General features: G+C 40.2%; 1 protein-coding gene across 1 annotated transcript; it reads right to left on the reverse strand.

Moving 5' to 3' along the window:
- Positions 1-2,217: 2,217 nt before the first annotated feature.
- GALNT8 (polypeptide N-acetylgalactosaminyltransferase 8) lies at positions 2,218-19,519 on the reverse strand. Its single transcript, XM_010121842.2, has 11 exons — positions 19,324-19,519; positions 15,861-16,149; positions 12,866-13,032; positions 11,694-11,877; positions 10,756-10,953; positions 8,403-8,517; positions 7,741-7,926; positions 5,643-5,780; positions 4,437-4,532; positions 3,682-3,849; positions 2,218-2,352 (listed from the first exon to the last, which is right to left on the reverse strand). The coding sequence occupies exons 1-11, from the start codon at positions 19,517-19,519 to the stop codon at positions 2,218-2,220; spliced, it is 1,872 nt and encodes a 623-aa protein (XP_010120144.2).
- Between the last annotated feature and the right edge of the window lie 8,303 nt (positions 19,520-27,822).

The following is a 27,822-nucleotide window of genomic DNA, read 5'->3' on the forward strand; positions in this document are numbered from 1 at the left end:
CCATTTTGCCAGAGCCAAGGTGTTTTTCTGTGTTTCTGAAAGTTCAGCTAATGACTCGTTTTCAGGTTGAGAAAGGATCATAGAATCATAGAATGGTTACGGTTGGAAAGGACCTTCAAATGTCATGTAGTCCAACCCCTCTGCAAGGAGCAGGGACATCTCCAACTAGATCAGGTTCTTAAGAGCCTCATTCAGCCTGGCCTTGACTGTTTCCAGGGATGGGTCATCAACCACATCTTTATGCTGTGCCACAGTCATACCTACCTTCTCATGATACACAATGGCACGTGGTTTCTACTGTTGCTTCATCATGCAGTGAATTATAAGTTCAAATGTATTACTAGTGAGAGCAGTGTTTTACTACAATAGCACCAGAAACATTATGTCTCACCAAGCATCACCAGAAAGCACTAGTCTAAAAACTGAGTTCTTCTCTTATGGCTACTATCTTTCCATATTACAAAATTAGCCAAAAAAAGTCACATTGTTGGAGGGGCTTCAGGAAATTAAAACAACTTATATTTGAGATCAATCAAAATATTTGAAGCATTTTGTTTCAGTGTTTTGTTCAGTGCATACATCTCTGTGTATAACTAGAGGTCATACATTAAGAACCAGAAAATCTAGGCATTCTGGAATATGTTTTCCAAACTTGAAGGTCAAAACAAAATTGTTCAAATGTCCATTACATTCTATTGAAGTGGCATGTTAAGGTGGAAAAATGATTACATAAACACTTTTTATTCATCGTCACCAGTAGGCCAGATTATCATTTCAGTTGTATTGGCAAAATTCTCACTGTCTTCATTGCGTTCCCCAAAATCCTTTGACTTTGATAAGACACATTATTGGAGATGCAGAAAACCACCAGAGCACATAATCATCTTTCTTCAGTGTTTTTGGCTCTGACCAAAGGCATGGGAATAAAAGATGACTTTAGAAATTTAAATCCAATCTGGTTAGAATGTGGCATTTTTAAGAATCTGTTTCCAGAACAGAAAAACACAGACCCTAAGGACCAAAGACTGTCCTTTAAGAAGAGCTTGTCCAAATTGAATTCTGAATATCAGGGCTAGATTGTTCACATCAAGTTTACAGAGAAATTAGAAAGGAAAAAGCAAATAATATTGGATTATATCCAAACAAATATTCACACAAACCCTGAATACACTTTCTATTTAGGTAAAATGCTTGGCACACTTTTGATAACAAAATTACTTTGGGCTGAAACTTTATACAGTTTCCATGAGTTTATTTCACAGGAGTTTCCTGCATAGTTCCTAGTAGTGGTTATTCTAGTAAGTAGGACAGCCAGTTCCACATAACTCTATTTCTACAACAACTCATATCCTGTCTACCTGGAAGTTGCCTTCCATCAGCAACTCATGCTGTATTTTAATCAGGTTCTTGGATAGACATACGCTATTGCATTGGCCTTGTATTAGTTTGAGAAAACCACTGAGTTGAATCCCCTTGTTTCCAAGGGGACTTTATCCGTGCTGTCAGCCTGCTACACAAACCAACTTCACATAGGTAAACATCAAAACAGCCTTAGTGTAGCACAATGCTGAATCTAATAAAGCTTTACTGAGAAACTGAATCAAGTCCAGGCAAATTACAGGGACAGAAGAACCAGGATGAATCTCATTTCACCCACTAGCATGAGCACATCTTGACAAGAAGTTTTGCATTATCTATATGACACAAGACAAGAAAAATGGTCCAGTTCAGCCCAACATAAACTCTGTGTTTGAGAGGAAGTCAGACCCACTTTCATGTCTCCTGAATTTTCATATCTAACCAAAATGCCTAAGTTAGAAAGATAGACCTTACACTGGTCTTTCATCTTTCATTAATGAGTAGATAGGCACTTCCAAAGGACAACATAAGGAACTCAGGTGGGTTGAAACACTCTTAGACATAACTTCTTAGATGTAACTGCTTCTCTCCAGTGATAATAAAAGACAGCAAAGACAATCCGTCTCCTAATGGAGGAAACTCAGGGGACTGATGGCCCAAGAATGCAATACGAACTTGCACCTTTATGTGAGCAGCTGATAGCTCCTGCAACAAGTACTACATTGTAAAATGCCATGTAAACAAACATTTGAAATAATTGCTTTCAGTGCTGCTTTATGAATGTAGCAATTTTCATGGAAAAACATCCTCTAGTCAATGCTTTGAGTCCTGTGTCTTCCGTTCCAGATCTTTTGTCTTTCACCAGTCCTTAACTGTGTGTTGGATATTCCACTTTTGTCCTGTACAGGTCCTCATTACAAGTCTGTATGAAACTAGATTGTCTGCTGTGATCTCGAGGCATCTTTTAGTGCTCCTGTTGATTATGGCTGATCCCTACGAAAGGAAAGGAAACACAAGAGAAGACGAGGGCTTATAAATGTAGTGCTCAGTCAGGAAGCAATGCTCTTGGCCTCTACAAACGTGTCTGAGAAACACCAGTAGGTCACAGACCTGAAAGAAAAAAGTTATGTTTTCCTCAGGCTAATGACATATGACAGCTTATGTAACTCTCCAAAGCATATTAAAATATGTCTAGAGGTTTATTTTATGTCTGTTTTGTTGGAGTTGGGAGAGGGGAGGAGTGGTGTTTGGATTTTGTGGGGTGTATAGGGGTTTTTTTTTACAAGTACAAAAATTCATTTTAGTAAATTTTAATACTGCATCCTGTTTTGAAAGAAGATTGCCAAGAACAGGTAGGAGAATATTCATCTCTTATCTCTAAGTCAATATTTCAGTACCAACTATTGAAAATAGGGTGGGGTGTGATTCAGTCAACTCATCGTGCTGGAAATGAGGATTTTGATAAGGGACTGGGCTCCAGAACAAACAAGATCTTAACCAGATCTTTCAGGCAGCCAGTTGTTTCATTATGCTAATACTCGATGCACACAAGGAACAGAAGGTTTACTTTTAAGGCAGGTCTAAGTCTTCCAGAAACATACCTGCAACTTTTTCTAAGTTTTGTGGTTACAGACCAGACTGAAGATAAAGGAAAGCCTGTGTTAGCGGAATTTCTGCAGACCACGTAGGTCTATATTATTTGGTGCACATCACTGAAACCTTTGTCTTTCACCAATTCAACTCCTCTGTTCTCTACCACTCTCCCACAAGATTTGTCACCTGCTTAGTTTTTTACTGAGAGAGGGATATATTAAACAGGCCCACACATTACCCGTAAAATTAGTTAATTATTAATTACATAAAGCTAATAAAGTTGGAACTGCCTGAGGTGGGAGAAGCTTCATGGCTTCCTTTCCCACCTCTCATTCCATCATTATCACCGCTGCCTGTTTATCCTGCCCCAGCAGTGTTGCCGTATCTCTCTTAGTCTGACTAAGCTAGTATTATCATATTGTTATTAAACCAGCTGATTCCATCAAGATAGACAGCCAGTTGGACAAATAAGTGGCTATGGTTCGGATAACAAATAAGAACTGGGTAAAATCTGGTAACTCAGCTTCAGTTGTGTGACCATCCCCTCGTTTTTAACATCACACACCCCTGAAGACTCGATCACCTTCACCGTAGTTCTTGTAGTGGCACCTGCAAGTCTTGAAATTGAGGCAATGTTACTCAGAAGCAAACTGCTTTGCAAGGAAAGCATTAAGGATTCATTATAATGGGAAAGCTTATTGACATGTGGGGATATAGAAATCTACCTACCTGCTTAAAATCCCAGTGCAAGTTCAGGCCCTTATTCACAGCTGTGTCACATTGCTCTAAAACTGGCAGGTCTCCATTCCCAGGGTCTGTTAGGCATCTATCAGGTGTATTCTGCCGGGCACGCAAACCTCCTACATACATTTCTCCAGTGCTGTGATAAAAGGTGTGCTGAAAGGGAAGGTGACATTTCTGTCAGTGAATTAAGATACCAGAGAAATCTCATCTGCAGATGATAGCAGGCAGTTCCAAAACTGATATTGAGAGGTATCAGCTGTACAGCACCAGCATTCACTGACTGCTCAGTAATTAGACCAGGATTAATTTGACCCTAAACAACACGTTTCTGTTTTCCAAGGAAACAAAAGTAAGATGCTTAGACTTGAACGGCAACCCTTAGCTTCCCTTCTACTGAGAGGACAGGCAATGAGGTGTGAGGAAGAGATCTACCTCTCTCCCATGCATCCCACTGATCTTCTGTTAATCAATGAAATCAATCAGTATCAACATGAGGTCTCACAATTTTTTGGCAAGCCTAAACCAAAAGCCTTAGTTTAATGCACTTAGATGTCCACGAGAACCTGCTCTGCTGCCAGTTGCATTGGGGAGCAGACTGTAATTAAATATAGGTTAATATTCCCCTTTAGATAGCACAGAGATAATAGTTTTGAAGTGCCTATTTCATGGCCCTGTGGAGGATTGAAAGGAACAGTTAGGAGCAGCTCATATGTGAAAATCTGATCAGCTGCTTGCATTACCTGTGGTGAGTATTCATGACAGGAATACATAATTGGTGTGTTTCCAGGGACAGGGCCCTGATCAATACAGATGTCTTCTTTCAATGTATTTTTCATCTGCAGAACAAAACAGGAAATTTACCTTGAGGAACAGCAATCTTGTTTTCAACTACTCACTGCTAATTTTAGAAACTGTCCTGAGGGCAAGGCTACTTTATTCAGATCTCTGCATCAAATCGTGAAGTGGAAGATACAACATGGATTTAGCAAATAAATTTCACATGACCTTTGTAGAGTCATCACAGCTAAAATCAAAAGCAAATCTAAGGTTCTTCAAATACTGATCAACATCATAGAATCATAGAATCATAGAATCATAGAATGGTTAGGGTTGGAAGGAACCTTTAAAGGTCATCTAGTCCAGCTGCCCTGACAAGGAGCAGGGACATCTTCGACTAGATCAGGTTGCTCAGAGCCTCATCCAGCCTGGCCTTGAATGTTTCCAGGGATGGGGCATTCACCACCTCTCAGGGCAACCTGTTCCAGTGTTCCACCACCCTCATTGTAAAAACTTTCTTCCTAATGTCTAATCTAAATCTATCTCTCTCTATTATGAAACCAATCATGCCATGTAGCACCATGTCAGAAGTTATCAGACAGCTCCAAACAGGTAAGTACCACTGCCCAGCTCCAGCAAGGCATGCAAGCTTGTGTCTAGAAAATGCCTACCTATAGTAAGAAGCCACTGAAGCCTGGATGATTAGTTCTCTCTTTTGCAAATAGTGGCCTGCCGTCTAATGTATTACATACTATCTTTATTCATGTCTGCATGCTTTTCAAATTATCCTGCTGATGTCTGCAGAAAAAAATCCATACTATTCCATTGTAAAATTCAGGCCCTTACAAGAAGATATTGATCCATTCTTGTTGGTCAACAGTTGAGTTTTGCATGCAGTAAAAAAAAACAAATGCATGTTAAGCACTTTCGCAAACTACCATTGTGTTCCCATCAGTACATACACAATAACACACTTTAGAAATTCTAGACTGACAACTAATATGAAAAGACTTCAGAAAGCTTCAGTGTCTAGAAAGACATCTAGAAGTATTTTTAAAGTTTCTAGAAAATATATATCATAACCAGCAAAACACTGTTCACAACAATTCTTCATAACAGTATAGCTAATGAGTTGTTTCATATTTCAAATAAATAGACTCAATACTTACTGTTCCATAGCCAACAATGTTGGGAAGAAATATTAAATTAGGGTAAATGTTTTTTATGTACCAGTCAAAGCTTTTACAGTTCAATTTTTTCCTTAGCTCTTTTCTGGAAGAAACATCTCCAAAGTCTATTCCAGGATTCTGCAACAACAACATATTTAATTTCAGAACATTAAGGTGGTCTGAGAAACTTGTGGAGGCAGAGTGCAGCACAGCTGTTTGACACTGATGAATCTGGGCTATGTCCTTGAACACCACTTGCTCAATAACAAAAAAAACCAGCAACTAGAACAAGATAAGGAAATACCAAAGGCAAAAATAGTAAAGACAACCAAAAAAACTATAACCAATCCAAATGAAGCGTAAGGTGCGTGAACAGTATATAGCTACCAATCAAATTAGATGATTAAGTGCGTGCACTTTGTGTGTATTTTAAATAGACTATAAAAGACTAATGCTGATTAATAATAAAGGTCTCCAGAACACCATCCATGGAGTCCGTTATTTACTGCCACAGAAACTAGGGAAAATATACACTTATTTCTTCATATTGTTTATTCATAACATTAAAAATATATTTAAAAGTTCATTTAAAATAAAATTTGCACATTTTTAAAATGTCAACATTTTGCAACATGTTTGCCTAGAAGCACCAATAAATTACTGAAAACATAACATGTCATGACTTCACAAATATAAAAAATATCAAAGCTAGCAATGGATAGGAAGAAGTTTTCACACTGACAAAAAAAAATCTAGCTCAAAGTGAAAAATAAGATAGAGCTTGTTAACAACCTTAGCTTGATCAATAGTCTGCTGCCTGTGACACTCTTCTCATATGGGAGCAATCAAGATTCAAACTATTGCTTCTGAGACTATGTAACTTCTTACGCAAAGTGGAATAGCTCCAGCAGGAAAGTTTGACAGAAATCAATCCAACAGGAGCTTACACCCTATCTTTAAGCAGTTCTGTTAAACGCAGTCTGTGACCTGAGTAAGTTAGGCTAGGAATTTCAAATAGACTTGTACATCCCAGAGAAAAGAGGTCGTTAAAGATGTGCAAGTTTTACTCAAGTTTCTTTCTGTGCTAAAACTGATAATTCAGTTCCTACCAACGGCTTAGTTTCAGATGGCTAGCATTTTCAGATGAAAATTTCCAGATATTTACAGTAAAAGTTAATTAATGGGGAAGAAAAGTGGATTCTTCTGAAGTTTTAACTTATGCTATATCAATTACATATTTCAATTTGTTTCTTTAATATCTATTCAAGAAAACTTCAGGAGGTGGGAAGCTATTCTTCCTTTGTTAAAGATTCATAAATCCACTGAAGTGCAGGCTGTGAAAATTCATACGGCTTTTTTTTTTATTAACTGAAATTATCAATACTCAAAAGACCTGGTCTTGACACTTCCAGTCAAGTTTGTGAAGGAGAAACCGTTCCAACAGTTTGTGAAGGAGAAAAGGAAAAACCATGTTCAGAAGTACTGAAGTTAATCAAAAGGAGAAAAAACTTCAAAGACTTAGATTATTATTATTAAAGGAAAGTTCTTAATTTCCTGGTATTACAATTTTTCAACCTTCCAAGGATGCTATAAGACTACTCTTTTTTCTTCCAGGAAAACAAAATAAGAACTTTGGTCTGCAGAGAAAAAAGCTCACTTAAAAAAAAAGTCATTTGGCATACAATGAAGAGTGATTGTATTGTCTATTTAAAGTTCAATTTTGCTTATTTAAAAAATATTCAGGGAGTCTCAGATCACAAGACACACATTCTTTCATGTAAAATTATTAATATTCCAAGTAAATTATGAATATTCCAGGTTAAATATTCCCTATTTTCCCTAAAAAAGTTAAAATACATGTTAAACAATTTCATTTTATGTTCTTTAAGCTAAGTGTCAGCTCTTGGTCTGAGCTGAAGAGGAATATGTCTCATGGCTTTTGGATGCCATCCATATCAATAATTACTAACATACTATTTATTTTTTTTCACAGTGACGGTTATAACAACACTATGCCTTTTTTAGTGTGACCACATGCTCTTATTTGACCACTTTTAGACTTTTAATTTCACTTTGAAACACATAGATACACAGCCACCTCTACTGGAAGATTCCATGCAAAGTAGACCATGTACTTGTAGTCATCCATCCACACTTCAGCTACACGCAAGGCGTTACGTCTCATCGCAATACTCAAGTCCGGCAAGTAAGGCTTGTGAGCTCTTTCCAAATGAGCAATTCTTGAACAGGGCAGCACTTCTACTTTACCTCCACACTGCCAGGCCTAGGTAAAGAATAGAGAATTTGAGGTAAAGTTGCTTATTTATTCAAACTCAATGGAAACATTCAAGGCCAGGTTGGACAGGGCTCTGAACAACCTGACCTAGTCAGAGATGTCCCTGCTCCTTGCAGGGGGGTTGGACTAGGTGACCTTCAAAGGTCCCTTCCAACCTAAACCATTCTACGATTCTATGAATCTCTGCAGAGAATCTCATCTTGCAAGATTCAGTATTTCCTGTTTTTGTGTGACTAGGAGTCAATATCCTTAAGATGCATCGACAAAAGCCTGCTGATGAACCTTAAACACTTTTGGAAATCTATAACTTCCCTTTGGTATCCAAAATAAAATAGAACTGTTATGAAATATTAGCCCATGTTTTGGACAATAACCAGTGGCCTGAGTGCTTTAAAAAAAAAAAGAAAAATAATCACATACTAACTTTCACTCTCTTTCATAAAAAGGTGAAGATATAGGCTTACTCTCACGCCAAGTTCCACATTTTCTCCTCCATATATGTGCATTCCACCGTCCAGTACACCAATCTCACCCAGAAATTTCCTGTCTGCAGCAAGAATCCCCATTATAGATGGGCTCCTGGAGAACCAAATAAGTAAAATAAGAAAGAAACAACAATGATGGAAATAAAGTCAATTAGTCAATCACATCCTGAACTTCCAGAAGGGTTCCAGTTGTATCCAAGAGAGAGTAACAGATTTAATTCAGAACAACATGTGGATCAACATTAAAGAATTTAGGAGACAGCAAATAAACTTGATCAATGGTCTAAAAAGCATGATCTAGTATTTTTTAAAGAATTAGATCTATTTTGAGAGATGTAACAACAATTTTCATATATTTAAAACAAGAAGACAGAAATCAGATTAATCTGTAGGAAGGAAGAATTAGGTTGGACACTATGAATTTTTACCTATCATTAAGGAAACTTAAACACTAAAGCCTGTTGCGAAGGGGGATTGTGGAATCACTGTCAACTGAGGTCTTGAAAGAGAGATGAGCTAAGGTGACTGAAAAGGGATTTGGTGGTCTTTTGATATCCCCTATGACTAAACCCACTTCTATTTTCTCTGGCCTAAGAATTATGGACACTTCACATGAAACATTATTAAACCTACATTTGGCTTGCTTTCATTCCATTCTCCTACCCAAATGATTAATGCTCGCTTTATAATGTTCTAAGACATACAGGTGCCAATTTCACCAGTAGTTCTTTATTTAGCTATCTGTGCAGCCTTATCTCCAATGCTTGGCTACCAGGTGTAGTAGTATACGAATGAAGAAATCTGTCATCTCATCTGAGAAACATAGTACGTTCTTTTCAAATGTTTTCATGGTGCCTTTCTGCCTCAGGATCTACACAGAAAACTTTAAAGCCTTTTATATAAATAAGTATGGTAGGTTAACCTTGGCTGGCTGCCACCAGGTGCCCTGAAGCCACTCTCTCATTCCTCCTTCTCAGCAAGACAGGGGAAGATAATAAGATGGAAAAGCTCATGGGCTGAGTAAGAATAAGGAGGTCATTCACCAGTTACCATCACTAGCAAAATAGATTCAACTTAGGGAATATTAATTTAATTTATTACCAATTAAAAATAAAAGAGGATAGTGAGAGAGACAAAACCAAAACTAAACCACTTTCCCTCCTCCCCTCTTCTTTCCAGGTTCAGCTTCAATCCTGAATCTTCTACCTTCTCTCCCTGCCCTGAGCAGGCCATGGGGATTTAAAATGGAGATTCTAGTCAGTTCATAACATTTCATCTCTACCACTCTCCTCATATTTTTCCCCTGCTCTAGTGTGGGGTCCTCCCACAGGATACAGTCCTTCTGTATGCTGCTCCAACATGGATCCTTCCCATGGGCTGCAGTCCTTTAAGAACTGCTCCAGAATGTGTTTTTTTTCCACAGTTACTCAGGAAAAGACTGCTCCAGTGTAGGTCCCACACAGACTGCAGTTCTTGCTAGAAAACCTGCTCCTGCCTGATCATATCTCCACAGGCTGCAGCTCCTGCCAGAAGCATGTTCCAGTGTGGGCTCTCCTTTCTCTCACTGCATAAACCAGACAAGATAGGACTAGAAAAATCTGATGACTGTAGTTAATCTTGTTATTTTTTTAAAATATTGTTTGATAGATGGTTGTTAAAAGATAAGGGATAGTGAACATCTGACATCCGTGTAGAACAAGGAAACAAATGGGTTTATATATTCAGCAAGAAATGGCTACTGGTATCATAGTACCAGCAACCATCTTGTGTTGAGTACATAAACTAATCTAAGCAGTTAAGGAAGGTATCAGGAACAGAAGCAAATATACTGGATCCTAAGCCTAGCAGTAAGAGGTCACTTGGGTTGAAAAAGGTTGCCCAAGATCACTGTAATCATATGTCACTCCAACATCTCCAAAGAAAGAACTACACAGCTTGAATCCATGTTAGTCCTCACAGCTCAGACATGCAATTGTCCAGTAAAGTTTTGAGATTCACTTCATATTGTTGGGCAAGCACGGAGAAGGCCTACAGTTCATCTTGTACAGTCAATAAATATTGCTACCACACTCCTAGCTAAGGAATATAAGACAGAAAAATCGGTTATCCGGGGTTTGTCTGAAAATCTCACAACAGGATCAGCGCAGGGCAGATACTGTAGCACAATACTGCAACTGGTGTAGTGAGATTTTCAGGGCTGCTAAAGAATCCATATTTCCAAACCAACTATCTAGATATAATGTGCTTCATAGGTGTCTATCCAACCACCTATGAAACATCATCTTCCCTCTGCTAGCTTTACATTGGATATCATGCATCTTGGCTCACTTACCGGACTGGAGCTGTTTCATCTTTAAGAGCATACCATTCAGCTGGTAAAGCTTCATAAAGGCACCAGAGTGCCCAGTCAAATCCATCTGCAGCCACTGAATACTGAAGAAGCTCAAAGTCATCAAAACGAATATTGTCGAATACCGGTGATATTATAACAGTGCGATCTTCTTTTATTCGAGACAAAATAGGTTCCGCCCTACCAAAATTAACAGAGTCTATTCATCTTGAAAAAGTGGAAAACTAATGAACAGTACTAAACTTTACTGCTTGTTTCTAAAACTGAGTTAGCTACTTTATTTAAGTTATTGACTTTGGGCCTCTACAAAAAGTTAGATGCCAGTCTTGGAGTGTTAGTAGCCCAAATTATTAACACCATGGCTCAGTTCTCCCTTCCATGAGGCAGCTTCTACATTTTGACTGTTACTAATCATACTAACCATAAGTTCCACACTTAACTTGCTGGGTTTATTGCTACCTGGGTCTGCCTCCTGCAGGCTCTAGGGAGTCTTCTGCATGAAGAGATAAGAAGGAAGGGAAAAGGAAGGGAAGAAGTCATTGGGTATTATGGCTGTGTAATGTACTTATAAAGGGCAAAAGTTGCTGGCATGCAACTAGATAACCTGCATCGTTCTTAGCTTTTTCACTCTGTGAAGTCTCTTTTTTTCCTAGAAAGGTAATAAATATACAGAGAATATAAGCATTTCTCTCTTCCTCTTCACTAAACAGCTTACTCAATTACCTGTCTGCTTTGCTAGTTATTTCAAACAACTGTATCCCTTTTCCTCTCAGAAATAAATGACTTGGTGGCTGTTAATTAACATGTGGCAGGCCAGAAAGGAGAACCGCATATGGGATGTTTGACTCAGCTACGTAGTTACACTCCTTGTCCATCTCCCTCTCCCTACTTCAGAAATCCCCCAGTCTTCATAGTCTTACCATGCCACGTTCACTTCAATATGGGCATCCAAAATCACCACAACATCCGCAGTTGATGCCTCCCAGCCAGAAATCCGGGCTTGTGTTAGGCCTTGTCTTTTCTGATGTCTGATGATCTTCAGCAGTCCAGGATGCTTTGCATTGTAATTTTTGATGCGTGTTTCCAAAGGTCCTTTCAGATCATCTAATAACACCCCCCACATTTTAATGATTAAAAAAAAAAAAAAGGTTAACCAATATTTAAGAAATGGCAAAGATCATGTTGGTACTGGCTTTCTAGTTTCAGATTGAAAATTGGTTTGTTCTTTGCAATAGAATAGGTAGAATTTTTCAGGTACTCATGAATTCAAGACGCTTATTTTTAAAATCAGCTTCTGTTCCAGGAGTTCAATTAAGTACCTACATTTCATTTACATATAACGTTATTATATGGCTTCTAAATTGTACACAAATACATCAGTATGTAGGAGCTTTAGATGTAACAGCCATCAATTAGCTGCCTTAGTGCAGTAATTTCTGTGTGTATCTTCTACCATACAGAAAGGAAAGGAAAGGAAAGGAAAAGAGAAAATAAACAAGCCCTGGAAACATGAAATGCTCCTATAAGAGCTGTAGGCATACCAACTCCCTCACCAAAGGAAAAAATAGCATCAGAGAAAAGGAACAGAAAGTTGTGGGAAATCAAACACATCTTGTCAGCGAAGAAATTTAAAAAAAAAAACAAACACCCTTAGATCAGGGGCATGATTGTTTCTTACAGATGATTTTACCACGCTTTGTTCAGCTCAATTTTAAGAGCAACTCTGCACCCACTGCTTCCCCTAGGAGTATTTTCCACAACTCAAGATGCCACTCTTCAAGGAGTTATTTCAGATACCTACAGAGATAGTTTTCTTAGCATACTCTTACTTTGCTACACTGATGAGCCAGTGATGATAAATACTCTCACACTTTCATTATTAACCTTTTCAAATACTTGCAGAGCATCATTCTGTTCCTTATTAGCTGCCCTTTTTTTCATGCTATTAAGGTGTTTGGGTTTTTTTCCTGTACTCAGTTTACTTCTTAATTTGGAGTGGTCTACTCTGCATGCACCCAAAAGGCCACCAATGGTCATTTAACACAACAGCAGCCTAAATTAGCAAGACTCCTACCTTCCCTGGGTCACTTACCATTTGAACTGTAATCATCTACCAGGATTATTTCTTTCAACAAATGAGAAGGTGTTCGGTTAATTATACTAGTAATTGCACGTAAGATGATTGACAGTGCTTCATCCATAAATATAAGTACAACACTGAGTGTTGGAAGGTCTTTCGGATATGTTTTCTTTTTACAGCTGTAATAGAAAACCAACAACTTTAGCACAGTTTCTAAAGAAAGTCAGAGAACAAGGCAGCCACAAAAAGGAAGAATTAGCATGTTGGTCTTAAAACCTATAGTGAAAATCACATAAGAATGAAAAAAAAAATGAATTGCCAATTAAAAGTTTCATTATTCATTTGAGTTGTGGTATGTATGTATGTAAACCATTTGGATAAAGTTAGAATTTCTGTTAAGACAATAAGAAAGGAAAATTACTGTTTCTCAATCCAAAATGCTTATAAAATACTGAAAATAAAGAACGCAGTTGACCCAGTCAGGGATGATTAGCTTAGAAGGCAGTGGAGAATTGAGTGAAATTTGGCTTTTTGCATTTAGAGAAGGAGATTACAATATCCATACTTGACAGCAGACCAAAGCAAATTAGACAATAATCCCTTTGTATGTGCAATGAATAAGAACAAGGTAGGTCTAGCTATACTTAACTGACATGGGAGAAAGATTCCCTTGGACAGATCTCTTTAGAAATTTTTGAAAGAGCTTCAAAAATCCTTCTTACAGAGTAAACCAGGCCTTGTGGAACTCCATGCTTCCCCAGAATAAATTGCTTCCAGTCCTGAAACAAACTTGGCTTGTGCTAGCTTGCATACCTCTAGATTTCCTGCTTACTGTCAAAAGATCTTTTTTATTTTAATTTTTTTAAAGTATATAGTTGGGATATTTGTCAGCTCTGCTAATTAATATCCTGGCCATGAGGCAGATGATGAGAAGACCCAGTGGTCTTCTTCATAATACTAAGCACTGACTCCCTCTAGAGCAGTCAAGAGAGCATAGCTGTATTCTCACGCTGATCGTTCCCTCCTCTTAGAAACACGCTCACAAATGCAATACTCAAACTGCATGAGTTCTGTAGCTACACATCGTAGCTCTCTGAGAGCCGGGCTCGTGCTCCAAGTAGACAGTGGCAATTGTGCATGAATTGAATGCATTTTTGTTGGAATTTCTCGACTAGCTTTATTACCCATTAGTGCAAGGGCCTGAGTGTATATCTGCAAAAGGTGGTCTCTGCAAATACATCTTCATAGCAAAGCAGAAAAGCACCAGGCACTGCAGCCGTTCTTTGGGACCATACAGACTAATCATGCACTTGCTCCAGCCAGCTCTGTGGTGGCTGCTCCAGATAGTTGTCTCCAAAATGACCTCTTAGCAGCGTGGGGATCATTCAGCTCAGGGCTGCCTCAGGAGGGTCTGTGACTGGCTCACCACTTTGTGCCCTCACACAACTCCACACCCTCTGCCTGAGCACCCCAAGACATGCTGCCCAGAAAGACCCCTGAAACTCATTCTGGAAGCTACTACACAGCCCTCACACTACTTCAGACATGATAAACTGAGAAACACACGCAAACTGTCATTATGTGCCAGATTTAAGGCTTAATCCAAGACCCAGAGGACACCCACAGTCAAGGGTAACGTACTACTGTCCGCCCTAGATGGAACCAGCTCCATCCAAGCAGTACAATGAGGAATCAGTTGCATAATCTGCTCTTTGCATCTGCCAGTAAGACAACTCCCCTTTTCCCAAGGGTGACACTGTTAATTCACGCTGTTTGCAATCCACTCTGTACTTCACAGAATTTTCTGAAATGCTCCATCAATCAGATTTATTACAAGCGACCATAGGCACAAAGGTCTAGGCTTACAGTATATCTGTGACATTCTTTCATGTTTACATCAGTTAATTCCTGTAAAGCTTACTATTATCTTTGGCAATAAATTGTGTAGCTTATCATAATATATAGAAAAAAAAATAAAAAGGTGCTTGCTTTTTAACAGATACTTGTTCCTAATGAGGATTTTAATGATTACTTATGCCAGCTCACATAGTACCACTGGTCTGCTTAAAAAATATTATCTATTGGCTTCAAAACCAACTAATTCCTGGCAAAGTCCCTTAAGCTTCCTTTTATAAAGCGCACAGCTCACCTACATATTAATCCTGCAGATGTTTACGCCACTATCTTTTCCATGCAATTAATCCTCAGCCTCTTTAATAAATTGAGAGGAAAACAGAGAGAGAAAATAAGGCTATAAGGAAACTCACAATGTCACAGGTCCATTATGGCTGTGCCTAGAAGACCAAAGATGAGAGTGCCAGAGATTCAGCTCAAGTGCTGAATCTTCCCTCATCCTTCACGGGACTCACTGGCCAATAGTTAGTTCCAGCCACCTCTCCTGTTTGGTTCCTAGTCATCTTTTAATAAGCAATATAGGTATTCCCCACTTATAGTCTGCAACATAGCTAAGAAAAATAAGCATTTTGTTAAAAAGGACAGAATTTTACAATATAAGGGTTTATGTCTTCATTGATTATATTTTAGAAGTTTTCCAAAGCAAGGGAAGTTAAAAAACACCACTTTGGATATCTCAGCCTATAAAAGGCTTAAGTAAGACAGTGTAAGAGACAAGAGAAAGCATGCTTCAGATTTCCTGCCTTTGGGATTTAAACAGAATATAAACAGACCAGAAAGTCTCATATCTTCTGAATACTATGGTTAGCTTTTCCCCTTTCTACTAACAGTTACAAGTTCTATGTTAATTGTAATGTTAACATTATATTATTTTTCCTAAGTTTCTTCTCTACAACATGACTTCTTTTCACAGTCTTTGGAGTATTACAAGTCTGAGTAAGATTTGGAAAACATGATAGGAAAAAACCCTAAAGAAGCAGAGCACAAATTGAGATCTGTTAGTTGATTATTTTAACTTCGTGCAAAGCAACGTGAGTCCCTTTCCCTTTAATTTCATGTCTTCTTGTGAATGTAGAGAGGGCTTATACTGTACCTGGGAGATCTGGTGTCTCTGATGGGTCGGTCTAGAGGTAGACGATCACTGAGATAAACATTATACCCATAACTTAAGAACAGATTCTGTGCAACAGTTTGCTCCTCTTCCCTTAAATCTGCACCCCAGCTTTTGAACAAAAATGAGTCTGGGTACAGCAAACGGTGTACAATCTTCTGTTCCTCCTTTGCATTATCAGCTTTGTGTACTTGAGTCTTGGAACTATCTTGCAGTTTCAGACCATGTTCTATTTGGTTTATATTTTCACGGAATGCTTCCACTGATTTTGCTGATTGAAAATAAAAAAAAAAGGGTTCATTATAATAGCAATTGACAACCCTCGCTATCATCATAACTGGGCCAAATTCTCCATATAACGCTGTAGGTCAAGAGATTCGTGAAGTTACAGCTAAACTGATACTCACATGAGACTAGCATCAGACCCTCCCTCCTACATGAGAACATCTTTTAAACACCACGTTTCACAATACTCTGTCTCAGATTCTGCTTTCAATGGCATGAGCACAGAGCAAGGGACACTGCGCTGGCATCAGTGGAGAAATCTGGGAGTACAGGTAACCCAGAAATGTTAATTTCCATGACGTTATGCTTGAGTTACATTAATGTGTTAAGGATCCATAATGGGATTCCCATCTGAGTCAGGTTGTTCATACCATATTTATCTTGAAGGTAAATACAGTAAATGAGCCCTTTGCTCCTTTACTAAGCTTACCAGACTCTTTTGACTTCTGCTCATAAAGATTTGAACAGGGTGAACCCTCATCTCTCAAGGTTTTGTTAGGTTCACAATATCATGCCATAAAGAAAAGGCACAGATAGCCTGTGTGAGGTTGTTTAGGTCAAATTGTTCTTGAAGGTAAATACAATAAACGAGTGCTTTGCAGTGTCTTTTGAAAAGCTAGTTGTTAGTTTTGACTTCTGCTCTATCAGAAAGCTTTGAACAGGATGAATCCTAATCTCTCAAGGTTAAGTTAAGTTAAGTTGTTAAGTTTACAAAATTGAACTGTGCCATATAAAAAATGCACAGAAAATCTGTGTGAGTTAAATCTTTCTACAATTAAATTACTGGCTGTGTGAAATAGGGGAAAGGAGTGGATGTTGTTTAAACTCAGGGAAGGCTTCTGACCCTGCCTCTCACGCACAGCCCAAAGTACAAACTAGATAAGTGGATAGTAAGGGAGACTGAACTGCCAGGATCAGAAGGTTGTTATCAGTGGCACAAAGTCGAGATAGAGGCCAGACACTAGTCATGTACCCTAGGGATCAATCCTCATTCCAATACTGTTTTAATATGGTCATTAATGACAACGAAAATGGGGCAGAGTGCACCCTCATCAAGTCTGTGTATGATATCAGACTGTGAGGAGTGGTTCATACACTGGAGAGTCCTGCTGCCATTCAAAGGGACCTGAAGAGGACAGAGAAATGGATCAACAGAGACCTCATGAAGTTCAGTAGAGGCAGATGCAAAGTCCTGCACCTGTGGAGGAGCAAACCCATGGACCAGCACAAGCTGAAAAGCAGCTTTGCAGAAAAGGACCTAGGGGTCCTGGTGGACACCAAGTTGAACATGAGCCAACAGGATGCCCTTGCAGTGAAGGCGGCCAAGGGTATCCTGAGCTGCATTAGGAAGAGCATTGCCAGCAGGTCAAGGGAGGTGATCCTTCCCCTCTACTCAGCACTGGTGAGGCCACATCTGCAGGACTGTGTCCAGTTCTGGCCTCCTCAGTACAAGAGAGACATGGAAATACTGGAACAAATCCTACAAAGATCCACTAAGATGATTATGAGACAGGAGCATCTGTTATACAAGGAGAGGTTGAGAGAGACTGAGAAGGCTTAGGGGCAGAGATTGGACATATTGATGCATATAAATATCTTACAAGAGGGACTAACAAAGATGGAGGGAGAGGCTTCTCCTGGTGTCCAGTGAATGGGCAAGAGGCAGTGGGCACAAACTGAAATACAGGAAATCCCATTTAAACATAAGAATCTTCTTTTCTATTTTCTTTGACTGCTGGAGTGACCAAAAACCAGAATAGGTAGACCAGATAGATAGGTTATTAAGTCTCCATCCTTGGAGATATTCAAAGCCCAACTGGACAATGTCCTGGGCAACCTGTTGTAGTTGATGATGCTTAGAGCAGGGGAATTAGAATAGACTAACTACAGAGGTGCCTTCCCACCTCAACTGTGACTAAGCACTGAAGTGACAACTTCAGCTTTCTTTCAAATGGCTCTGAAATAATTGACAAAAACTGTGCCCAGCTATTGATGTCCATGAGAATAGGTGCCAGTGAAGACACTGTCAGCCGTAACAGTGACACTATGAGCTAGGGGATATTAAATGCGATCAAGCTGTGCAGGGAAAATTCCTTATCAATTTCAAGGGTGCCTGAAGTGGCATTTCAAACAGCTTCTTTCAGGCTTGGATGATCAAAACGTTCTAAGTTTCTTCTTCTGCTCTAGCTACCACACATCTAGCTCTAATGTGAGGAGATGTGGACCACAAAACAGTCAAAGCAATGCCAGCTAGCAGGGTTCTGGCTGCTTTAGCCCTCTTACCACCGCCATGAGGTGATGAGATTGAAATAACATGGAAAAAAAGTGGGAAATCAAGGGGTCCAAAGGAAATAAAAAGATAGATTCTTCAGCCCTTATTCAGATGTCTCTACTGTGCCCACTTCCCAAGATTCCAATCTGTAACAGATACCTGAAAACAAGGTCAAAATTCACAATCCCTTCCGTGAAAAAGAAAAGGCCATTTTGGAATTAATATTGCTCATATACAAGTATTATCTGCTGGGATGCTGTTGGCCTTCCACTGTTGTGAGATGAGAGAGAAACAGTCCTGCCAGCAGATTTCAGCTAATGCTGCTTGGGAACACAGTCCAATCAAGCAGGCGATGCAGAGTTCATCAGCGTCTTTTCCCCACAGCGACGCCATTGTGCCTATGCTCAAGGGACATGAAGGAAAAGGGCTGAGTCACAGTTCCCCTTGTTGCTCACCCACACAGCAGGCTCAGAGGCTGAGGAAATGGGGCATTTCCAGTTTCTTTCAAAAATAGCTGTTTATGACAAACAAAATAATGATGGGAATAAGAGCCACCTGAGATAAGTATGCTGGTACAAAAGGCACCTTAAAATTGCTTAACAGTTCTAAAAGAGTTAAAGGTTAGGAGCTGTCTAATATGAAAAAAAAAAAAAACACCAAGATGACTGCAAAAGATTTTATTGTTTTGTGTGTCAGTAGAGAAGCTATCAAATCTTTTTCAAGACTACAAGAAGGAAAAAAAAAACAAACAAAACAAAAACCAAAAAACAAACAAAAGTGCGCAGGGAAACACAAACAAACATTATCAGTGCTATCTATTATTATATCCTTCAGGAAATCTGGATACTCAATCCTCAAAAAACTTAAGCAGCATGGCCTTTTACTTACAGAGGTTATGAATGTTCCAGTCCAAATGGTCCAGTCTCTGAAGGATATTATTTTCTTGGTTCAGAGATCGAGAATTAACTTCCAAGGAATTGATTCTGCTCTTTCTTTGATCTTGCAGTAAGTTCACCAGGTAACACAGAAAACCTACGTTCATGATTAACAGTGCAACTTTATGGGGTCTCTTCCAGGGTGCCATTGTAAGCTCAAAGGAACTCAGTGTTCTGCTGCTGGTTGGAGTTTGTCTGTGGCTCTGGGTCCACACCGAGTCTTCTTTCCAAATGCACTCTTTCAAATTGCCTCTACCTAATTGAGAGCTAAGACTGCCCAGAGTCTAATGAGTCATAGAACTGATGATGATAAGGTACAGCTTACAGGTGTTTTCACTTTGTGCTTATATGTATCTGTACGAGTTATCAGAGAAAGTAGGCAGCTCTCACTGGCTTGTGTAATGAGTCACGTGAACTGAGTGAGCACCTGGGGTGATGCTGGAGGAAGTGCAGGGCTGCTGGGCAGATGTCAGAAAGCCTGTCATACAACAAAGACCCTGTACACCCAAAGGCCATTGGAATAAACTGCAAGCCGGTTCTATGTTTCCTGGTCATTAGCAGCTGGGGAATTGTGAATCCAATTAAACAAAAATGTGAAAACATATTAAAATGGATTTTCCATCAGTTTTTGAGCTGGCTGAAAGTAATTGTGACTGGTATAGGGAACTTTACAGCCCTCTCCCACACAGGTAGTTCCTGCAGCTCACCCCTGCCAAAACTCTTGCCAGTTATGCCTAGTACAAATGTGTGAGTTTGAAGTAGCACTCGTAACAGGAAGTAGCATACAGAGCTTTCCTTTCCATAAAAACACCAAGCTGCTTCATGCATCCCAGCATGGCTGTCCCAGTGTGGGTCATCTGCTGGCCATAGTCCCTCAGGGCTGTTTCTGCCCCAGTGTGTGTCCCCCATGGGCCACAGTCCCTTCAGAAGTGTCTCCTTTCAAGACTGTGTCGGCAGTCCCCTCAGCAGTCCCCTCTGGGTGCCTCCTGCCTTAAGGGCTGATGCTCTTTCTTATGTATATCAGTTCACGGCCTCCTCTACCATAGGGCAGCCCTGCAGCTCCTGCTACAGAAACTCTAACAGTCATGCTGGGTACATACTGATGTAAACATTTTACTTCAAATTCACATCACTAATATATAATCCTTTTTTTTTCTTGCTCTCTGTAAAAAACATAAAACTTTAGACTAATTCATATGAAAAGTGAGGAACCAAGACTACTGAAAAACAAATCAGTCATGTAGGCCAAGATCCCTTTACCATGTGAAATGCTGATGCAAAAGAAAAAGGACGGTGGAGAGGGATAAAAAAAAGGACTGAGATCTTTCCTCGAGCAATAAAGGACAGAATAGATGGATCTATGGATCTCCTTGCTATACACTTGCATTTCTTTGTCCTCGCAGGTTGTCCCAAGACTTGGGTATTGCGAACACTCCTAGGCAGTCTGACTATTCACCTAGCAAGTCCACCTACACAGAATCACAGAATGGCTGAGGTTGGAAGGGACCTCTGGAGGTCATCTGGTCCAACTCCCCTGCCCAAGCAGGGCCACCTAGAGTTGGTTACCCAGGACCACATCCAGATGGCTTTTGAATATCTCCAAGGATTCAGACTACATCATCTCTTTAGGCAACTTGGGCCACTGAACAGCCAGTCTCACAGTAAGTGTTTCCTGAAGTTCCGACACTGTTTGAGTCACAGGTGGGTTACTTCCTAGGGGGACAAACTGTGATATTAGGAAGAACATTTGGGAATTGTACAAGACTTATTGTGGGATGCTTAGGAAAGGAACTAAAGGCAAGGAAAAAAAAAGGGAACAAGGTGGTTTGGGGAGGAACAAACATGGAAAAAAAAAACTGGCTGGACAGTATTCTTCTCTGGCCATGCCCTGCACCTGATCTGTTCTGTCTTCTTATTAAACTCTGTTTCTAAGCATATTCCTGGGTGAGGAACACTCTATTTTGTGTCCATTTGTGTGCTTCGAGGTCTAAGTGCCAGCAACGGGAGATTACAAGACACAGGGAACGTGTGCCTGTGGTGCCAGCAACTGGAGTGACCAGTGTGTGAAATCAAGTCTTGGAAACTGAACTAGTGACCTGGAGTTCATCAGAAACTGATAGCTAAATGTTTCCTATCCAAAACCTACTTAAGCTAAAGCATAGGAGTGTACATATGAGAAACAGGCAAGGATCATTCTGGCAAAATTGGAGAGAGGGAAACACCTTTTGTTTTCATTTTCATTCACTTCTGACACGATGCTAAGTTACTGCTCTGTTTAACAGGTCCCTGGAATACAACACTGTACTTTGCCTAGGATGGCCTCAGCCTTTGGAACCTCACCAAATGCAGTGGCAGCCTCAGCTTTAAGTGACAGCAATGCCTGCTTGAGGTGGAGTTCCCAAGAAAATTGTATCTACAGAATATGTATATGTGCCTCTGTTTATTCACTCTTCCCCTAATAAGTCCTGATCCTGTTGGCCAAAGACAGTAGGCAACTTCACAGAGAAGAGACGCTGCCATTTACCCACTTGCAGAAAGTCTACAGCTTAAGCTTAAGCCTCACACGCCAGTTAATTCAATGGCAGAGAGGCATCACAAACACCATGGCAAGGATGAAATGAAGTGTTGATGCCCTGTTAGACAGCTGAGAAACCAAACACAAGATGCAAATCCAGAAGAAACTAGATTTCTTTAGGTGGGACTCCTTCAGTTGCTCACTGAAGCCCCTGTTTACAAAACACCCCAGGGCAAGGAAGCTTGGACAACCTTCCCAATTCTTAAATTCCCATGGCCAATTTTTTTATACAATAAAGAGTCAAAAGCCAGCACACTGCTGGTTGAAGGGACGCAGGAGGTCCAGGAATAGCCTGCAAGCAGAAGGTGATAGCAGCTTCACAGAGCTCCCAACACTGTCTTGCTAGAGAGCCAAGCTGACTCCTGTCCACACATCTGACTCCCTTATCACCAAGTAGGTCTTCTGTAAGTAGCTTGTAGTCACCTTTGCTCCCAACCTGCCCAAAGGCCACACCTGACCACATATGAAAGTCTCCGCAGCTGCAGGCAGTTGGATAAATTAAGCTAATTACAGGGTTTCTGCTCTTGACAGGTCTGGGTCCTCTGTTTGATAGTACAGACTGCTTTGACCAGGGGCAGAAGCTGAGTGGCATCTCCCCAGGCAGAATCAATTTACAATAGCCAGGCTCAGCGATAATCTTGAGACAAGAGGAGTCAATAGTTTTAAAGCAAGGACCATGAACCCTCTAGTCCAAAATCAACAAGTTGCTGTTGTCAAAGTTTGCTCTTGGCCAAGCCCAGTAAGTCCATGATAGAGAAAAAACACGGGATACAACCTCACTAGTATATAAAACTTCATTTCCCAATTATTGCCAATGCTGTAATTGTTCACGTATTCCTGCCCCATAGAATACCTGCCACAATTTGCAGAGTAAGACTTACCAGAGACTTTTCCCCATGGGAATAACTCGAGCTTGGTGAGCATGTTCTGGTCAGCATGTGGGAGAGAGGAGCTAGGTGTGCCAACAACAGTTGTGCCCTTTAACTTACACTTCCAAGGCCCAAGAACAATCCCTCAACTAGTCTTTCATGATAACACAGAAGTAACTCTGCATGCAAAACACTCCTTCTGCTCAATGACACTGGCCAAGTCAGAAAATCAGATGCCCTACATTTCACTAGCAATACAAAGGAATCATGAAAAAAATATGCAAGGGAATAGTTTCTTTTGTTAGGTTTTTTACAGCTCCAAGAATACACAACTTGCACATGCCAATAGGTTGTTTGATTCATACCTGTTAAATAGCTGACCTTCAAATGGAAAGGAGTAAAGGTAATTAATCTGATTTTTTTCCTGATGCATAAAAGAAAGTGTGCTTATCTATGCTAAGATACTTCTGCTTCTTTTATACTTACAGAACCCTTTTTATTTTTTTTTTTTGGGGGGGGAGGGGAGGTAAGGAGAAAGCAGGGAAGGAGAAATAAAAAGATGAATCCCAGCATCACATTAGGTAGGCTGTTTAAAAAAAAAAAATCCCAATTTTACTTTTTAATGCACACTTAAAAATAGAAAACAAAAATACTTTCAAGAAACATACAGATTATGCTTTTGTTGAAATTGTATGGAAATCCAGAAAGAGAAAAATAAAGGACCTCTGGACAGAAACAGGGCTAGAAAAAAATTAAAGAATGCAATTCATTTTGGTAAAGAAAAAAACTCAGCTTGTAAGAACATAGCAGATGTTACTGTGAAGCCCAGTAAACTGTGTAACAGGAAATGAACAACTGCCATCAAATTAACTACACTGTGAAATGTTAAGAAGAAAAGGTAGGGCAGGTCAGGATTTGCATGCCACCACATAGAGCAAGGCAAGCCTGTTTGCTGTAAACTCTGCTTAGATCATGGCTGAAATGTTATGCTGATATTGTTGCATAGCCATAGAACCATAAAAACCAAACAACAAAACAACAACAACAAAAAAAAAACAAACCAAAACCCGAACAAGAAAAACCAAACAGAACCAGAGGAAGCAAAGAGCACCTTGTACTGTACATGTTGGGGTTAAACCACAACAAGTACTGTACTATGCACTGTAGATGCATAGGAATGCCTTGATTACAAGTGTAATACAATAGTATTTAAACACTGTGTATTTTTAAATATTTATTTTAAAAATATTCAATATTTGGTTAAAAGTACCAATAAAACACTTCCTTGGTAATAGGAATCTTTTCTGCATGGTTTGGGTATACTAGAGTGGACAGGAGAGAGGAGAGAAGTGTACCCGCAAGAGCTGTACTATTCCACATGCTTTCAGGATCAAAGAATGATCCTTTACGGGTCTTGTATCACAGCACAGACATCGCTGTGATGCACTGATTGTGCAGAGGTTTCTGGTTTCTGTCAGCACACTCCACAGCTACCAAGGAAACACTGAACAAGAGTTCCATACTAGCTGAAGTCAGTGGCATTTTTTCCAAATTCAAGAATTCTTACCCTCTTGGGTAGCAACTGAGCACTGCCCAGGGCAGGCTCCTAGGAACACTGGTAGCCTTCCAGTACAAGGAAGAGCAGTGCATTGGAACTGGAGTAGAAAGAGATGGTCCACACCCAGGATTTTGTTAACTTCCATATTGTGTATCCTGGGCTGCATAAAACCCCCTACCATATAAAGAACCCTGTAGTATCCCTGGCTGCATAAAAAGTATGTGTCCTGTTTTTATTTTGGGGGAGGGGGGTGCTATGGTGGGAGCTACTGTAAGAGGCTGCTAGAACTTGCTCCCTTTGTTCAGTGAACTCAGCCAGGCCTAGGGCCACGAAGATGATAAAAGAGCTGGAGCACCTCTCTTATGAGGACAGGCTGAGAGAGTTGGGGCTGTTCAGCCTGGAGAAGAGGAGGCTCCAGGGAGACCTGATAGCGGTCTTCCAGTACCTCAAGGGGGCCTACAAGAAAGATGGGGAAAGGCTGTTTAGTAGGGCCTGTTGGATTGGACGAGAGGTAATGGTTTTAAAATAGATTTAGATTAGAAATTAGGAAAAAATTTTTTACGATGCGAGTTATAGAACACTGGAACAGGTTGCCCAGAAAGGTGGTGGAGGCCCCATCCCTGGAAATGTTCAAGGCCAGGCTGGATGAGGCTCTCAGCAACCTGATCTCGTTGGGGATGTCCCTGCTCCTTGCAGGGGGGTTGGACTAGATGACCTTTGAAGGTCCCTTCCAACCCTAACCATTCTATGATTCTATGATTCTATGATTCTAAAACAAAGAGATTCACAGGAATCCAGGACTAGCTTCATTCAGAATTTTCTCCAAAAGGTCTCACTTGTTTTTTACAAAAATTTTGATGCTACCACCTTTGTAAGCTTTTTCAAGAAAGAATGTTTAGAGTGAGTGAGTCCCAGGCTATAACTAGTCACTAAAAGGACAGAAAGAAGCTATAGCAGCACACTGTCACTCTGTCCTCAGGTCTGCTGCCAGCTTTCCTCTGCCATTTCATCAGTGTCCTTCACCTTCTGCTTCCATACCTCAAAGAGGCTGCGGTAACACTATCACAAATAACTCCTGAGTTCTTACAATACTTTGACTTTCTTAAAATATAGCAGTCCTCTGATCTCTCCATTCCATATGATGCATACCCATGTGTATCACATAGAGCAGGGGGAAAGGAAGAAGAGAAAACAGCAGGGAGAAAGAGGTAACTACAGAGTAATTACTGCTGGTGTGAATGCTCTTCTCAGTCATTTACCATCTGCCTTCTAAGCGACTGAAGAAAGTTTTAAGGCTTTCCAGGTAAGCCAAGAAAGAAAAATTAAGAGGTAAGAATGAAATAGCAGACAGACAAGAAGGCTTAATTCTATGCATGCCACCCATTCTTGGAGTGACACACTATGAACAGTGTAATTTAAGTTATTATTTTTTCAGCATGAATATGCACATAATAAGCAGTAAGTCCAAACCAGAGTCCTAACTGCTTAGGATACATGCAGTGTTTGGAGAAACATAAGGTCTAAATCCTTCTTTTTAAATCCCCACCCACACAAACTGTTCCTAAAATGCATGTATCCTCCAGTCCTACTTGCATGGAGATCTCAAAAAGTGGATTAAGTTTTATGCTGTTGCCATCTCCTTCTCCTACCTCCATACCTCCCTCCTTTCATACTGAAAAATTACACTAGCGTTTATCTTCCCAATAAGGGATAAAGGCTATCGGTATTTCCCCCATGAACTCAAATTATAGAGGTGCTCTAATTTATATGAATAAAACCATTGCCCTTAGAATAATCCCGCACAATATTCTCCTACTCATTACAATTTCTCTTCACATCAGCCAGGATATACTGGTGCCCCAAGGCACCATATGAACCAATCAAACAACACCGAGCAGAAGTGTCACTTTTTCCTTTCAGGCTAGCTGAGTCCAAAAGTGAAAAGTGATGTTTTAGTGACACCTATGCACTCTTTTCTTTTTTTTTTCTTCTCAGTCTCAGGGAAATGTATACACTTTCCATCAGACTTTCCAAGGTTGGGTGGTGCATGTTGTGGCAGGTGCACCCACCCTTGCAGTCCTGGGGCTTCCTGCCAAAGGCTTCCCATCAAAACTTCCCGGCACAGCTCTTGTCTTAAGTCCATTGTCTAGTATTAATCCCTGTGTGACATTTTGAACCTCTGGTTTGTTAATGATATCAAAGTCTTAAAGCAATTTCAGTTAAAGTAGAGGTAAGTTTGAATTTGTTATCAGTTTGTTACAAGTAAAACTGGTTTGAGTTTATCACCTGGTCTAATTTAAATTTTGTGAGTTTCCGTGACATTTTAGATTGGTGTAGTTGGCAGGATGGCAGGTAGTATCATTGATTGCTTATAGAGGCATGGAGTGAATCTGTCCTCCACACAGTAAATAACCAAGTATACCCTGCTATCAAATCTTGTTTCACTGTTGCATTTATTATCAAAATTCACTATTTTATATTGGAAAAAGGTGTATTGTTGCTTGACTCCATCCACGAAAATGTCAATAGAGGAATTATTACAGAGACATGGCTGTAGCCCTTCTCCCTTATGTATAGAATGGGCGAAAGGGGAGTGGTTCGACCCAGCAGCAGTTGGAGAAGGAAAAGAGCAGTGCTGCGGGAATAATCGAGATGGCAAAGGTGAAGAAACTATGTGTGCCATCCTAGGCATCTGTTTCATTCTAGCACAAAATCATATTCCAGAATATTAGAAATGAGCAACTTAAAGAAGCAATTAGAAATAGATTGTTTGAAGAGAGAAATGCAGAGGGAAAGAGAGCAGACATGTCTGTTTTAGAACAAAAAATTGAGATCACACTAGTACAAGCGAAACAGCCCCCCAGTATTGTCCAAATCTGAAAGTTGATCACAGGCACAGACCCCAAGGATTGGAATGGGGACATCTGGGGAGACCCTGATGAAAAGAGCTCCGAAGAAGCGGCAGAGTTGGAGGAAAGGGACATATGAGCCCTCATTAAAACAGAAAGGCATATGGGTCCACAACATGGAAACCCGTACCCACTGGAAGGGACCTGAGCTTAGCAAATTGCAAACTGAGTTTTTGTGCAGGCCAGGAGCAACAGGAACTGAGTATTTGTGGCATGTCTCTTTAATGGCCAGGGCATCGGATACTGTTAAATGATGGTGAACCTACGAGGATTCAGGGACCTGTAATGTTTCTATGCAACAGGCTGGCATGCAACCAGTTGATAACATCCCGAGCAGCTTATTGGGCTGGGAGTGTAAACCCCAAAGAAAGAGGAGAACCTGTTATTCTTAGAATAAAGGGACCATCAGGACTAGCAGAAGAAGTGCAAAAAGCTGCCTTTATTCAGGCTATACAAATGAGTGAGGGCAGAAAGGAGTACTGATGGCCACACGAGTGGACTCCAGCCACCTCAGACCTCTCACTGGAGGGCTACTGCACAC

Source organism: Chlamydotis macqueenii, chromosome 1 (assembly GCF_036417535.1).
Source record: "Chlamydotis macqueenii isolate bChlMac1 chromosome 1, bChlMac1.mat, whole genome shotgun sequence".
NCBI classification, from domain to species: Eukaryota; Metazoa; Chordata; class Aves; order Otidiformes; family Otididae; genus Chlamydotis; species Chlamydotis macqueenii.